The 15,471-nt window shown below is 45.5% G+C and overlaps 1 protein-coding gene across 1 annotated transcript; it reads left to right on the top strand.

Annotated features, from left to right (window-relative positions):
• The first annotated feature begins 46 nt into the window (after window positions 1-46).
• On the top strand, window positions 47-9,809 carry LOC311127901 (KN motif and ankyrin repeat domains 1-like). The gene is made up of 12 exons (XM_084159800.1): window positions 47-122; window positions 1,243-2,084; window positions 2,383-4,321; window positions 4,492-4,653; window positions 5,240-5,348; window positions 5,548-5,718; window positions 5,912-5,999; window positions 7,687-7,906; window positions 8,110-8,252; window positions 8,545-8,745; window positions 8,879-8,977; window positions 9,094-9,809. The coding sequence occupies exons 1-12, from the start codon at window positions 86-88 to the stop codon at window positions 9,154-9,156; spliced, it is 4,074 nt and encodes a 1,357-aa protein (XP_084015926.1). The 5' UTR covers window positions 47-85; the 3' UTR covers window positions 9,157-9,809.
• Window positions 9,810-15,471: the final 5,662 nt, after the last annotated feature.

Genomic DNA, 15,471 nt, shown 5'->3' with positions numbered 1-15,471 from the left:
AAGATGCACATTAGGCCTTGAGCTGGACTTCACACATGGATGAACCCAGAACCATTTATTTGTGCAATAAGGATCAACTGCACCAATGGCTGAAGATGCACACATTTACAGAAATGGCCAAGGTATTGTACAATTGTTGTTTCTGTCCTTACCTAAGTGGTGTCCTTGTCATTCACTGAGGTTGTGAAGGAGTTGTAACCCTGTGAACGACAGTGAACTACTGATAACCAGAATTCTGATATGCATAGTTAGTCAATATCCTTATGTAAGTCAGCAGCTGAAATATTTGTAAAAGGAGCGAGTGTATAGAATGAATGCCAAGAAAATGGTTGGGCAATATAATTACTTGCACAGTAATTATAGAGTTCAGTTGGTCCAGTCTAAGTAGAGAGGCTTACTGATTGGAGGGTTCTGTCGGCCAATAACATTCCATTCTGTGTTGGTGTAGTCTACTCTATTGGCCGATCTCATTTTACCTCCTCATTGGAGAGGATAGGGTATAGTCAGAAAAGTTAGGAGAGGCAACAATTTTAATACAGGGAGGAGAGAACATGGACAACATAATACCATGTAGGCCTACTGCATTGAGGATGACGTGTGACTTTTAGGTAAGGCTGATGCCACTCAGTACTGTTCAATTTGAAAAATGACTGTCATTTCTTGAACTTGTATCTTCTTTTTATTTGCCTTACAAACTATGTACAGACTTGCTGAAGTGAGAAACTGACGTATGAATATTCTTGGTTAGAGTTAGCCAAATATGTCTAAAGAATATATATGTCTATAATCTGTATTCTAAAGAAAAATATCTAAAGAATCTTGATGCAGACAATGAATGAATTAATTTAATAAATGTATTCAAATTGAATGCTTTTAGTTCTAGGTCATCGGATGACAAATCAAATACTGGTATGTCTAGGCCTATTGCATTCAATCTTTCTTGCAAACTAACAGTAGTTCTACATGATACAATTTAACATACCTTTGCCTTCTACATTTAATTGAATCATGATTTCTACCCTTTGTTTGATACCAGGGAGAGCTCTCAGGAATCTGATCATTTCCACATTCCTGCCTGCTGTCTTTCATTTCCTCATACCAACCAACCCAATGTTTTGTTTAATATGTCTTCATGAATTCATCAGCCATAACATAACTTCCTGCTTTCTTCTCCTCTGGTCCTGATGGTAGAACATGTACAACTGAACAATAAAGTAATTCTCTTTATCTATCTTCTACCAGCTAACAGAGGAAGGTCAGTCAGTGCTACTGAGGAGAGTGCTCCCTACTGTCTGGAGACACCTTACGGCTACCAGCTGGACCTGGACTTCCTCAAGTACGTGGACGACATCCAGAACGGCTCCACAATTAAGAGGCTGAGCCTGAGCAGGAAGCCCCCCAGGGCGACCAACCGTGAGGCAGAAGCGCAGAGTGGCACCACACCCAGTCAATCATGGACCTCCTCGGAATCCCTGTCCTCGGCGAGTAGTGATGACACGCGGGTGAGTCAGTCTGCCATGTCGACCGTGAACCGAGGGAGACCCCCTCTTCCTCCACCCCACGGGGCCTCTACCACCAGCAGCACCACCCCCTCTAGTCAGGAGGGGTCCTCCGTCCCTCTGAAACCCCAAGAGGGGAAGCCTGCGCCGGCCGTCCGCTCCCTCTCCACCCCCAGGTTCAACCCTCTAGTGGAGAAGACCCTGTTGGAGACCCGTAGGCGCTTGGAGCAGGAGAAAACCTCCAGCACCACCCTAGCCCATCCCCACCCTGAGCCCCATCCCCGCCGGCGGCTAGCCAGCTTTGGGGGAGTGGGCTCCAGTGGCTCCCTGTCCGCCTTCACCAGCTGGGGCTCCTACAACCAGAACAACAGCGGAAATGTCAACAAGCCCCATGCTGAAGGTGAGCTTTTCCTGCCCCTATCCCTCCACCACGGCTCTTCCCTGGGCAGCGGAGGGTCCCTGAGACCCAGCCCCCAGAGCTCTGGCAGGGACACCCCAGTCACGGGCCTCAGCCCCCTGCACCTGCAGCATGTCAGGGACCAGATGGTGGTCGCTCTCCAGAGGCTGAAGGAGCTGGAGGAACAGGTGAACATTGAATTAAATAGAACACTAGAATGGAAATTGGCATCAGGTCTAAAATGTCAGCCATCTTGGTCAGAGAATCTTTCATTCTAGAAACTGACTTAATGTGGTAAAATAGAAGTATAAAAAGCTATTGTGTGTTTCAATCCCAGTATACATTTTTTATGTTAAATGAGAAATTGTTCACAAATATGTTCACAAATATGAGTATAATGATTTTGTAGATATACTTGCACACTATGTTAGTTAGTTAGCTAGTCAGTCAGTTTTAGTTGGCTGATTTTAATGTATCTCTATGCAGGTGAGGAGCATCCCTGTTCTACAGGTGAAGATCTCTGTCCTCCAGGAGGAGAAAAGACAGCTGGTCTCTCGGATGAAGAATCAGAACCAACAAGAGCTGAGTGACATGTTCCGGAAAAGAGCCCACAGCACGGGCAGCGCCGGTCGGTTCCGGGTTGGGGTTGGGAAGGGCTCTGAACTTCTAGGGAAACCTGAAGATGGGCTGGAGAACAAGGCAGAGCACAACAGTGCCTCCTCTGGCCTGAAGGAGTTCCAGCAGCTGACTGCTGAGATGGAGGCTTTGGAGAGGACCATCAAGGGCGGTCGCCTGCAAGCACGGCATGGCCTGAACCAGAACACATTACGCAGCAACAGCAGAGCTCACAAATCAGTAGCCATCGGCATTGATGAAGACTTGGACGCCATCTTAGACGCCAGGTCCTCAAAACAACACAGGGACGTCACCGTGGAGACCAAGCCCACAGACACACGATGCGTAGCAATGGGTGTAACTGAGGCCCACCTCGTTGTCACCGCGGATAAGGAGGTGGAGCTAGATGCCCAGCAGCGAATCATAGAAGCCCTGAAGGAGAGGGTGTGTCAGTTGGAGGCAGAGGTAAAGGAGTCCACCCTGCAGACGGAGATGGGCAGGCTGAAGCTGGAGCTACAGGCGGCTGGGGCTAGGAATAAGGCTGATAAAGGCTCCACCGCCAGGCCATCCACCCACAGCACCTCCACAGCCACGGAGGCCCCGGAGGCCAGGCCCAAGGCCCAGACCAGGAGCCTGGGGGTGGGCAACCACACAGAGGTCCAGGATGCCTCCGCTGGAGGTAGGCTGGAGGTGGAGGGGTGGGGCTGTAGTGTTGGAGTGTCCTGTAGGCCGGAGCTGAGGAGTGTGAGCTCAGGACCAGAGTTACCGATGACTTGGTGGGTGGTCAGAGAGCGAGTGGAGACCCGGGACCAATGTGTTGGGAGACGGGTGGTGATGGTCACCCAGGGTGTGGGGACAGGGGTGAGGGTGTGTGAGGCAGGAGTCAACACAGATCTGACCATGGAGAGTTTGGCTGCAGCGAGAGGATGGAAGATGGGGGAGTGTCAGATGGTGTCGGTGGGGAGCGGGGACTGTGCGGTCGATGACGTGATGACGAGTGCTGTAAAGGAGGTCGGCATGGCAACCGACCCTCCAGTCAGAGGGGTGGATTCAGGTGTCATGGTGTCACCTCAGACGGTCTCCCAGCGCACCAACACATCACCAACACTCAGCTCGGTCTCCCGTTTCACAAACACCTGCCGCTCGTTCAACACCAACTCCAGCACCAACACCGTGCTCAACACCCAGGAGAAACACACCAACACCGCGCAAACCGTCACCCGGAACATCGCTGTCGGCAACGGCAGGGTCCTAGAGTTAATCCAGGCCGTCACTAAGACCCGCTCGGTCGGCGTCGGCACGACCACGCCATGGGGAGGAAACGCAGAACAACAACCAACCCAAACCACCACGGCGGTGGCCGTCGCCAAGGCAATGACCAGAGACGCTGGGGTCGGGATGACTAACGTGAATGACAACTTCCTGGTTGGACTGAAGGCCCGGAACATCGCATGTGGTCCTTCCTGTCTCCCCGACCCCACCAAGACCAGGAGTATTGGGATCGGGGTGGGCGAGGGGCGCATACGGGACCTTGCAGGACCACCATCTCTGACACAGACCTCCACACAGACATCCCACTCTCCCCAGGCCCAGGGTCAGTCCCAGTTAGAGCCTGGTCTGGACCACTACATAGAGAAGATGCAGTGTCTGCTGAGGGAGCAGCAGGGCCTGCTGACTGAGAGCTACAGTGAACTGGGAGATGTGTTCATCCTGCCGGGGTCAGACACCACCACCCTCAGCACGTCACCCATCAACTCTGCCATGACACAGGGAGGCATGGAGGGCAGGCCGCTACCCTCACAATCCACAGGTATGGATATAGTCTGTCTAGTCTTTACACTCACAGTTCGCATCTGCGGTGGGTATTTTACTATGGATAATTGTTTTGTATTTATTATTTTGTATCATGGACACAATAATCCAGGGAGTGATTTCTTCCTATCTCCCTGTCTCTCCCTTCTCTCCGTCTCCCTTATACAGATTGTGTACAGTCCCAGTCCATCGCAGGGCCCGGCCTGCTCACTGACACCTCACCTCAGAGAAACACAGAAAGGTCAGGGGTCAGCCAGCATGTCACTAAGGAGTCAGAGGTCAAGCAAAATATAATACGAGTGGAACACCAAACTTCCTCTGCATTGCATGGTAAGTGTGTTTGTTTTTTGGGTATGTATGCATGTGTGAGTTTGTTTGTGTGCATGTAAGGGGTTGAATGCAGTTGTATCCCTGCTGTGCCTCTAAATAGTTCCATAATGTTGATGGGGTGAGAGCGGGAGAAATACAGAGAAAAACAGAAACTAAAGGAGTATTCTGCTGTCAGACCGCTCACTAGAAGAATCCTGGCCTCTTTGAACCAGTAGAACCATGGAGGAGGAAATAGCTCTTTCTCTGGTTTGGCCTTGGATCTGGAAGACCTACTATTGAAATATTTGGGCTGATGCTGGGTTTGGGAAAGCACACATCTCTCACTACACAGCGGTCTGTGGCTGACAGGCTGGGGCTGAAATTGTATGTCTATGTATGAGTGTTTGTATATGTGAGAGTGTACTTTCTTTAGAAAGTACTAGGTGAAGTAGACATTCAATAAGTTATCTAACTTCTCAGAACTTCACAACAATCAAATTATAATTAATTGGGAAACATTAGCTAGGAGAGGCAGGACAAGGCCGCTGTCAATCTACAGAAATACTGAGAGAGGAACAAATACATCCGCTTTATATTAACCCTCCAGGTCAGCCCACTAACGCCAACATGCTGAGGTCCATCATGAAGAAACAAGATGGTGACCGAGGCTACACTGGAACCAGGAAGAGCCTGAAGTTTGTGGGCTTGACCACAGGGTGAGGGTCTGATATGTACTCTTATTTTACTCTGATCAGACTTTGATATATCATGTTTCACTGGTTATAATCAGCTCATTATTTCTGAGTTCTCAGTGTCTGTGTGTTGGCTGCAGGTTTGAGTCCACATATCATGGGTTTAACATATTTAGTTTGTGTTAGCTATGGCCTAGTAGAGGAAAGCTTGTAATGGCTGCAGGTGTGAGTCCATGTCCACTAGTGAACCATCCAGCTCTGAAGAAGAGGAGAAGAGCGGGAGGTGGATGGAGGTCTCAGGCCTCCAGGATCGGAGCCGAATGGACCAGGGCCGGAACAGAGGGGTGGCCAACAGGGAATGTAGTGGCCATGGGAGGACGGAGATACAGGAGAGGTGAATACGGTAGTTCTGTTTTGAATTCAAACCATGGTTTTAGGGAATATACTTAACTTAGGCCCATCTCTCCTCAGAGACCATAAGCCATCAATAACTTTGCATCGTACTCTGGGAATTATTCTCCAGCTTGTTCAGGGTATATAGTTATTGTGCAATTAGTACATTAAATAACTAGGTCCTCTCCCTACAGGTTTCAGTTGAGTGAGAAGATGTTGTCAGCTTGCCATGCACTGAAGACCCATCTGAGTGACGACCAGGTTTTATCCAGCAGAGAACTGGTGAGTACTGCTAAACAGAGAGGTCAGTGGCACAAGTAGAGTGAATGGAAGCGTGTATGTATGAATGTGTCTTTGTTTGTTTCTGTTAACAAGAATGTATGGGAATGGTCATAAACAATACTGTATGTCTCTAGTCTTTATAAGTGTAATGTTTAATGACTACAATTGTGACTTTTGGAGCTATCTAATTGCCTGTGTCCCTTTTGATTAATCATACATGAATTTATGAAACCATATAAATGTTGTCAACTCGATGTCTCGGAATGTAAACTAGAGGAAGAAATACTTTATAACTGAGGAATGTGCCGACTCCTGTAATTTCCAGCCCTCTGGTAGTGTTTCTGGGCAGGGACTTCAAGGCCTGGTTGTGTATGAGTTACAGAGGGCTCTCTCTGTGTTCCACCCAGACGACAACATCTGGCTCTGTCTGGATTCGCCTTTTGAATCCTAACTAACTTTGACGCCACCATATGTTTTCCACATCATCTGCTTTTTATCTTGTCATTGTGACTGGTTGAGTGATAGAAAACAGGAGGAGAAAGAAGAGCAGGGGTGTAATCATTAGTCCAAAGAGTTCCAAAACGGAACGTTTTGCAACTAAAATTAGAGTTTCTACTGGACAAATTCAGGTAGGTCCCTCCCCCATTTCGTTCCATTTGCTTCCGTTTTAAGAAACGTTTTGCAACAGAGTTGGTATAATAAATACACCCCAGGGGAGAAAGAAGAGCATGGATGGGGAGACTGAGAGTTTAAGGACGAGTGAGTGACAGATTAAAAGGAAGATCTAGACTGAAGCAGTCAGAGAGAATCAGAGAAGGAAGTAGAGAGAGAGTAGATCTTATCCACACAGTGTTCTGATATGCTAGCATAGGGCTGTTCAATTCTGGTCCTGAAGAGCCGAAACACTTCTGGTTTTCGTTTCTTCCTGGTAGTTAATTGCACTCACCTGATGTCCAAGGTCTAAGTTAGTCCCTTTTTACAAGGAGAGGATGAAAACAATAAGTATTTCGGCCCTCCAGGACCGACATTGAACCGCCCTGTGCTAGACCAACCATGTGATCCCCTTGTCCACTTCTCCTAGTCCTAACCATACCTAGTGTTTTGAACACCACTCGAAATGCCCAGGGCACTAGTCCCTGAAATAGTTATTTTTGTGGTGAGAGGGAAGTTGTGGATGATCTGAAACTGCCATCAGCAGTCAGTCACAGTCCTCTCCCTACGGAAGAGGGTTTGGTGAGGTCAAAGGAACTGAAGTATTGGCTGATTTGGGTTCTGTTTATTTTCATTCAGTAATGACCCTATAATTACAACATGTCTCTGGTTATTCACAGTTCAAATTGCTGTGCACACACTGCATAATGGAGGGTTGCTAAATTACAGTACTGTGTGTTTGTCCTGACTTTGACAATAACGCCTGTTTTTGCTTTTTCCAAATTAAAAATACTAATGCTTGACAGTGTGGCTTTGTGTTTGGGTGCATTAGTTTTAGCTCACCCTGGTGTGCAGGGTTTGGACATTTACACCATTCCATTGGTTCTTAAGTGGAATCTCTGCCTGTCTGGGCTAAACGAATTCACCCAATGTAGATCTCTACTAGGAGTGTGTGTATGTCATAAATGTTTGTGTGCCCATACATGTGTTGGTTGACGTCCTGCTTATTATGTATTATCCTGTGTCCCACCCTCAGCGGTCCTGCCTGAACATGCTGCAGCACGAATGGTTCCGTGTGTCCAGTCAGAAGTCAGCTGCTCCGGCTGTGGTGGGGGACTATTTAACGGCGTTCCGGTCGGTCTCTCCAGCCGTGCTGAGACACGTAGCCAACATGGCGGACGGTAACGGTAACACAGCACTCCACTACAGCGTGTCCCACTCCAACTTCACCGTGGTAAAAAGGATGCTGCTGGCAGGTACTGATTCTGACTCAGACCTGAACCTGACTACCATTTTAACCTCTCACTCATATGATGTTCTGTTGAGTACATTAATCTAAAATGTGTTCTTTCAGAGTATCCCGCAACCTGGTCACATGGTTTTGACTGAGCTACCCATAGTGTTATTTTTAATTCCGTGCCATTGTTTTGTCACCTTTCCTCTTTGGCCTCCATTCCAGATGTGTGTAATGTGAACCAGCAGAACAAGGCAGGATACACCCCCATCATGCTGGCTGCCTTGGCTGCTGTGGAGGCCCCAGAGGACATGGAGGTGGTGGAGGAGCTCTTCACTAAAGGAGATGTCAATGCCAAGGCCAGCCAGGTATGTGGAGGGCCAGAGGTCTGGGGGAAAATGGGTCGGTCTCTAAATGGTTTTGGACCCTGGGGTTTGTAGTGGGAATTACCTTGTTCTCCAACCCCCAGGCATGCATCTAGCCCTCTGAATTATGTAATATCTTTAGAGACTCTTATCATTTTTGTTGGGATCGATTCCAGACGTTGACAAGTTAAGTCAAAGCTTGTCTGGTCACTGGCTGAGTGTGTCGTCTTCAAGCCCCCGAGTGGCCATCTCTTTGAGTCCATCTGTTTGTTGACCTCTTACCCTTGACCTCCAGGCTGGTCAGACGGCACTGATGCTGGCAGTGAGCCACGGCAGGATGGACATGGTGCGGGCCCTGCTGGCCAAGGGGGCAGAGGTCAACCTTCAGGATGATGAGGGCTCTACGGCTCTAATGTGTGCCAGCGAACACGGCCACGCTGAGATAGTCAGGCTGCTGCTGGCCAAGCCGGGCTGTAACGCCACCCTGAGTGACAGTGTGAGTTACTGTGTGTGTGTTCATGTCTGTGTGTTTGTCACTCACCGTAGCAGACTATCACTGTGTTAGTGTCTCTGTTTGTCTGATTCACTGTTTGTGCCCTGTTTGTTTGTTTGTCTGTCTGTATATGCAGGATGAGAGCACAGCCCTGTCCATAGCTCTGGAGGCTGGACATAAAGACATAGCAGTGCTGCTCTATGCCCATGTCAACTTCTCCAAGGGCCAGGCCGGGGTGGGTAACACGCAATATCTATAGATTGGGTCCCTCAGTTCGTTTTTATACACCTATTCCATACCAACTAATCGTGTGCATGTGGTGTGTGTGTGTCTCCACCCTCTTTTTCATAGGGAACCCCTCGTCTCGGTAGAAATATACCCCCCAGTTCCGTTGGAAGAGGCGTCTTTGAATGAAACTACTCGCAAGCCCCTCAAACCTCCACACTCGCTGCTACACATAGACGTATGCTTAGTGTATGGAATCATTTGTGAAGGTTCTATGTAGCCGTTATAAAGGGTTTATGAAGGCTTCATCAAGCCTGTAAAGTTGTTCGTTTTAAATCGGGATCAAGATGATTCACTCGTATCCAAGCACTCAACAAGAGATCTGAGATCACAAGTGAAAATCTTAGCCTAGTGAAACGAGCAAATTATGTAGCCTATATGGACCACATTTTCTCTTGTCCAGGTTGACAGCCTGAAACTTATTAGAGGTTACTAGGTAAATCACTCTCCTACAGTAAGTATATCCCCACGACCAGTGGCCTTTCTGTGTAGGAGTTTAATTTAGGAGAATTAAAGGGTTCTGGTATCCTATATCTTTTACATATTAGTCTCTAGATTGAATACATTGCATATACATGCAAATCATTTCATTATATGCCCTCAAACATGAATATATATGGAAGATATTTTTTGTGATTGTCATTGTATATATCGTATATTTAAGTCCATCGGAAGTACAGTTATGCATTTACAATTAGTATATTAGTGTTAACTATTTCATTGTTTATATAAAATGCTCTGTGCCTTATGCTTTTAAATAATACAATAAACTGAAGTACCTCAATATCTTTCATGTGATTTGTACCCTTTCTAAATGAACAAGATGGACAGACAGTTGATATTTGTACCTGGTGCCACCTGCTGGGACTTTCTGGTTGAACAGCTTCAGAACAGCACTGTGTGAGAAACAGAACTCTGTAATGTTTCTTCTTGGTGGTGCTATGGTGAATGATTATCATGAGATAACGCAACAGGAAAACATTTCTACATTGTTAAAACCAACACATGCCGCTGATGCCGGGGAGTATCAGGTGAATGCTACATGCCGGAAAGGTTTAGTTTTAGCAATACAGAAGCCGCCTCAATTTCGCTTCCTTTGTCCTAGAGAGGCTGAATGTTTTATTATCTTCTGTTTGCTCTTCTGTTCACCTTGGTCCGAGGTCGAGGAAGTAGTGCTAGCAACAGGATTCATTTGTGAATGCCATCACAGTATTTCTCTGACTCACTCAGTAGGGCCTCATATACGTTTTCTAATTGTTATAGCAGTATTGTCTGCAACAAACCATTCATCTGGGGCCCTCACCTCTAAATGGTTGTGGTCTGGTTCGTTTTCTCTCCTTCAGAAGCTAACAGAGAGTGAGGGCAACTCCGACTGTGGAAATGTTGCTTGAGGTAAGAGGATGCAAGTATTTTGTGCAAACCTTATATCCCTCCCTCCCACCTCCAGAATTGACAGCCTGCCCCCATTAGAACTTATACAGAGCCCATCCCTTCCACTGTTCTCCAAAACGCTGAGAAATGTGTCACCTTAACAGTGAAATGTGTCTGAACATTTGGAAGTGAGTGAAGGTGATTAACAATTTCCCCTCATTAAAACTGAGGGATTAATATATGCCATTAAGCAGACGCTTTTATCCAAAGCGACTTACAGTCATGCGTGCATACATTTTTTTTGTGTATGGGTGGTCCCGGGGATCGAACCCACTACCTTGGCGTTACAAGCGCCATGCTCTACCAGCTGAGCTACAAAGGACCACATTAGATGAAGCAGATACTTCCTCGTTCATCTCCATCCTTGGCTGTGTCCCATATGGCATCCTATTCCCTTTTATAGTAGTTGTAGGAATATAGTAGGAAATTATATAGCCCATAGCTTTCTGGTCAAAACAAGTGCACTACATTGGTTGCGGTGTGTGTGTGAGAGAGAGAGAGAGAGAGCGAGAGAGACGTCTTTGTGTGTGAGAGAGAGAAAGAGAGCGGTTGCTTGAGCGTGTCCCTCAATTCCATCTTCTCAGATCCCAAATGTGGGTAATAATTGCACTGGTATCTGTGCATGTCTGTGTGTCTAATATCATGTACGTGTGTCTTCGGGCCTCCGTGTGTGTACCTGTGTGTGTGATTCCATCTTTTGAACAAAATTACCATTAAATCCATTTTAATCCCGCTTTGTAACACAACAAAATGTGGAAAAAGTAAAGGGGTGTGAATACTTACTGAAGGAAGTGTATACACACTATCAGGACTCTCCAACCCTGTTCCTGGAGAGCTACCCTCATGTAGGTTTTCCCTCCAACCCCAGTTATAACGTTACCTGAGTCAGTTTATCAACCAGCTAATTATTAGAATCAGGTGTGCTAGATTAGGGTTGGAATGAACCTACAGGTTGGTAGCACTCCAAGAAGAGAGTTGGAGACCCCTGGACTATTTGGTATTGTAATAGGATCCCCATTAGCTGTTGCGAAAGCAGCAGCTACTCTTCCTGGGGTCCACACAAAACATGAAACATGACATAATACAGACCATTAATAGACAAGAACAGAACACTATGTACACTATACACACTCACACACAAAACCCACACACATTCACATACACTACATATGCACACATGCATACCGACACTCACAAACACATGTACACTCATCATATGCTGCTGCTACTCTATTCTTTATTTGACCACTATTATTATATCCTGATGCCTAGTCACTTTACCCTGCCTTCATGTACTTACAGTGCTTTCAGTGAGTATTCACACCCCTTGACTTTTGCCACATTTTGTTGTTACAAAGTGGGATTAAAATGCATTTAATTTTAAAAAATTGTCATCAATCTACACAAAATACTCTGTCAAAGAAAAATGTGAACATTAAAAATTAATGAAAAATAAAACACTATCTTGATTAGATATGTATTCAACCCCATGAGTCAATGCATGTTAGAAACAGCTTTGAGTCTTTTTGGGTAAGTCTCTAAGAGCTTTGCACACCTGGATTGTACAATATTATATATATTATTATTTTCTAAATTCTTCAAATTCTATCAAGTTGGTTGTTGACCATTTCTAGACAGCCATTTTCAAGTCTTGCCATAGATTTTAAAGCCGATTTTAAGTTAAAACTAGGCCGCTCGAGAACATTCAATGTCGTCTTGGTTAGCAACTACAGTGTATATTTGGTCTGGTGATTTAGGTTATTGTCCTGCTGAAAGTTGAATTAGTCTCCCAGGATTTTAACTGCGCTTAGCTGCATTCCATTTATTTTTATCCTAAAAAAACTCCCTAGGCCTTGCTGATGACAAGCATACCCATAACATGATGCAGCCACCACCATGCTTGAAAATATGAAGTGTGGTACTCAGTGACATGTTGGCTTTGCCCCAAACATAATGGTTTCTATTCAGGATAAAAAGTTAATTGCTTTGCCACATTTTTTGCGTTATTACTTTAGTGCCTTGTTGCAAACAGGATGCCTGTTTTGGAATAAAATAAAATCTGTACATGCTTCTTTCTTTTCACTGTCATTTAGGTTAGTATTGTGGACCAACTACAATTTTGTTGATCCATCCTCAGTTTTCTCATATCACAACCATTAAACTCTGTAACTCTTTTTTAAAATCACCATTGGCCTCTTGGTGAAATCCCTGAGTTGATTCCTTCTTCTCCGGCAACTACATTAGGAAAGACACCTGTACAGTGCCTTGCAAAAGTATTCATCCCCCTTGGCGTCTTTCCTATTTTGTTGCATTACAAACTGTAATTTAAATTGATTTCATGTAATGGACATACACAAAATAGTCCAAATTGGTGAAGTGAAATTCAAAAAATAACTTGTTTCAAAAAATTCAAATAAATAAATAACGGAAAAGTGGTGCGTGCATATGTATTCACCCCCTTTGCTATGAAGCTCCTAAATAAGATATGGTGCAACCAATTACCTTCAGAAGTCACATAATTAGTTAAAGTCCACCTGTGTGCAATCTAAGTGTCACATGATCTGCCACATGATCTCAGTGTATATACACCTGTTCTGAAAGGCCCCAGAGTCTGCAACACCACTAAGCAAGGGGCACCACCAAGCAAGTGGCACCATAAAGACCAAAGAGCTCTCCAAACAGGTCAGGGACAAAGTTGTGGAGATGTACAGATCAGGGTTGGGTTATAAAAAAATATCACTTTGAACATCCCACGGAGCACCATTTAAATCCATTATTAAAAAATGGAAAGAATATGGCACCACAACAAACCTGTCAAGAGAGGGCCTCCCACCAAAACTCACGGACCAGGCAAGGAGGGCATTAATCAGAGAGGCAACAAAGAGACCAAAGATATCCCTGAAGGAGCTGCAAAGCTCCACAGCGGAGATTGGAGTATCTGTCCATAGGACCACTTTAAGCCGTACACTCCACAGAGCTGGCTTTACAGAAGAGTAGCCAGAAAAAAGCCATTGCTTAAAGAAAAAAATAAGCAAACACGTTTGGTGTTCACCAAAAGGCATGTGGGAGACTCCCCAAACATATGGAAGAAGGTTCTCTGGTGAGATTAGACAAAAATTGAGCTTTTTGGCCATCAAAGAAAACGCTATGTCTGGCGCAAACCCAACACCTCTCATCACCCCGAGAACACCATCCTAGGGACTGGGAAACTGGTTAGAATTGAAGGAATGATGGATGGCGCTAAATACAGGGAAATTCTTGAGGGGAAACCTGTTTCAGTCTTCCAGAGATTTGAGACTGGGACGGAGGTTCACCTTCCAGCAGGACAATGACCCTAAGCATACTGCTAAAGCAACACTTGAGTGGTTTAAGGGGAAACATTTAAATGTCTTGGAATGGCCTAGTCAAAGCCCAGACCTCAATCCAATTGAGAATCTGTGGTATGACTTAAAGATTGCTGTACACTAGCGGAACCCATCCAATTTGAAGGAGCTGGAGCAGTTTTGCCTTGAAGAATGGGCAAAAATCCCAGTGGCTAGATGTGCCAAGCTTATAGAGACATACCCCAAGAGACTTGCAGCTGTAATTGCTGCAAAAGGTGGCTCTACAAAGTATTGACTTTGGGGGGGTGAATAGTTGTGCGCGGTCAAGTTTTCAGTTTTTTTTGTCTTATTTCTTGTTTGTTTCACAATAAAAAATATTTTGCATCTTCAAAGTGGTAGGCATGTTGTGTAAATCAAATGATACAAATCCATTTTAATTCCCAGGTTGTAAGGTAACAAAATAGGAAAAATGCCAAGGGGGGTGAATACTTTCGCATGCCACTGTATCTTTGTCCAGTCGTGGTCAAAAGTTTTGAGAATGACACAAGTATTGGTCTTCACAAAGTTCGCTGCTTCAGTGTTATGAGATATTTTTGTCAGATGTTACTATGGTATACTGAAGTATAATTACAAGCATTCCATAAGTGTCAAAGGCATTTATTGACAATTACATTAAGTTTATGCAAAGAGTCAATATTTGCAGTGTTGACCCTTCTTTTTCAAGACCTCTGCAATCCGCCCTGGCATGCTGTCAAATAACTTCTGGGCCACATCCTGACTGATGGCAGCCCATTCTTGCATAATCAATGCTTGGAGTTTGTCCGAATTTGTGGGGTTTTGTTTGTCCACCCGCCTCTTGAGGATCAACCACAAGTTCTCAATGGGATTAAGGTTTGGGGAGTTTCCTGGCCACTTAGTTATCACTTTCGCCTTATGGCAAGGTGCTCCATCATGCTGGAAAAGGCATTGGTCGTCACCAAACTGTTCTTGGATGGTTGGGAGAAGTTGCTCTCGGAGGATGTGTTGGTACCATTCTTTATTCATGGCTGTGTTCTTAGGTAAAATTGTGAGTTATCCCACTCCCTTGGCTGAGAAGCAACCCCACACATGAATGGTCTCAGGATGCTTTACTGTTGGCATGACACAGGACTGATGGTAGCGCTCACCTTGTCTTCTCCGGACAAGGTGTTTTCCGGATGCCCCAAACAATCGGAAAGGGGATTCATCAGAGAAAATGACTTTACCCCAGTCCTCAGCAGTCCAATCCCTGTCCCTGATGTTTTTCCTGGAGAGAAGTGGCTTCTTTGCTGCCCTTCTTGACACCAGGCCATCCTCCAAAAGTCTTCGTCTCACTGTGCGTGCAGATGCACTCAAACGTGCCTGCTGCCATTCCTGAGCAAGCTCTGCACTGGTGGTTTCTCAAACTAGACACACTAATGTATTTGTCCTCTTGCTCAGTTGTGCACCGGGGCCTCCCACTCCTCGTTCTATTCTGGTTAGAGCCAGTTTGCACTGTTCTGTTAAGGGAGTAGTACACAGCGTTGTATGAGGTCTTCAGTTTCTTGGAAATTTCTCACGTGTGTGTGTGTGTGTATGTATGTATATATATATATATATATTACACACACACACACACACACAGTGAGGGAAAAAAGTATTTGATCCCCTGCTGATTTTGTACGTTTGCCCA

The sequence above is a fragment of the Coregonus lavaretus genome (assembly GCF_964263955.1).
Source record: "Coregonus lavaretus genome assembly, chromosome: 4".
Classification (NCBI taxonomy): Eukaryota; Metazoa; Chordata; class Actinopteri; order Salmoniformes; family Salmonidae; genus Coregonus; species Coregonus lavaretus.
Note: the sequence above shows the minus strand (reverse complement) of the source record. Positions and strands in the feature narration are given on the sequence as shown.

What these genes read in the sequence shown, in the direction of transcription:
- LOC311127901 (XM_084159800.1), top strand. Translation starts at nt 86, where the DNA reads ATGGCTGAAGATGCACACATTTACAGAAATGGCCAAG. An exon ending in AACTTCCTCTGCATTGCATG is followed by an intron (nt 4,654 to 5,239) that starts GTAAGTGTGTTT and finishes TTAACCCTCCAG; the next exon opens with GTCAGCCCACTAACGCCAAC. An exon ending in TTTGTGGGCTTGACCACAGG is followed by an intron (nt 5,349 to 5,547) that starts GTGAGGGTCTGA and finishes TAATGGCTGCAG; the next exon opens with GTGTGAGTCCATGTCCACTA.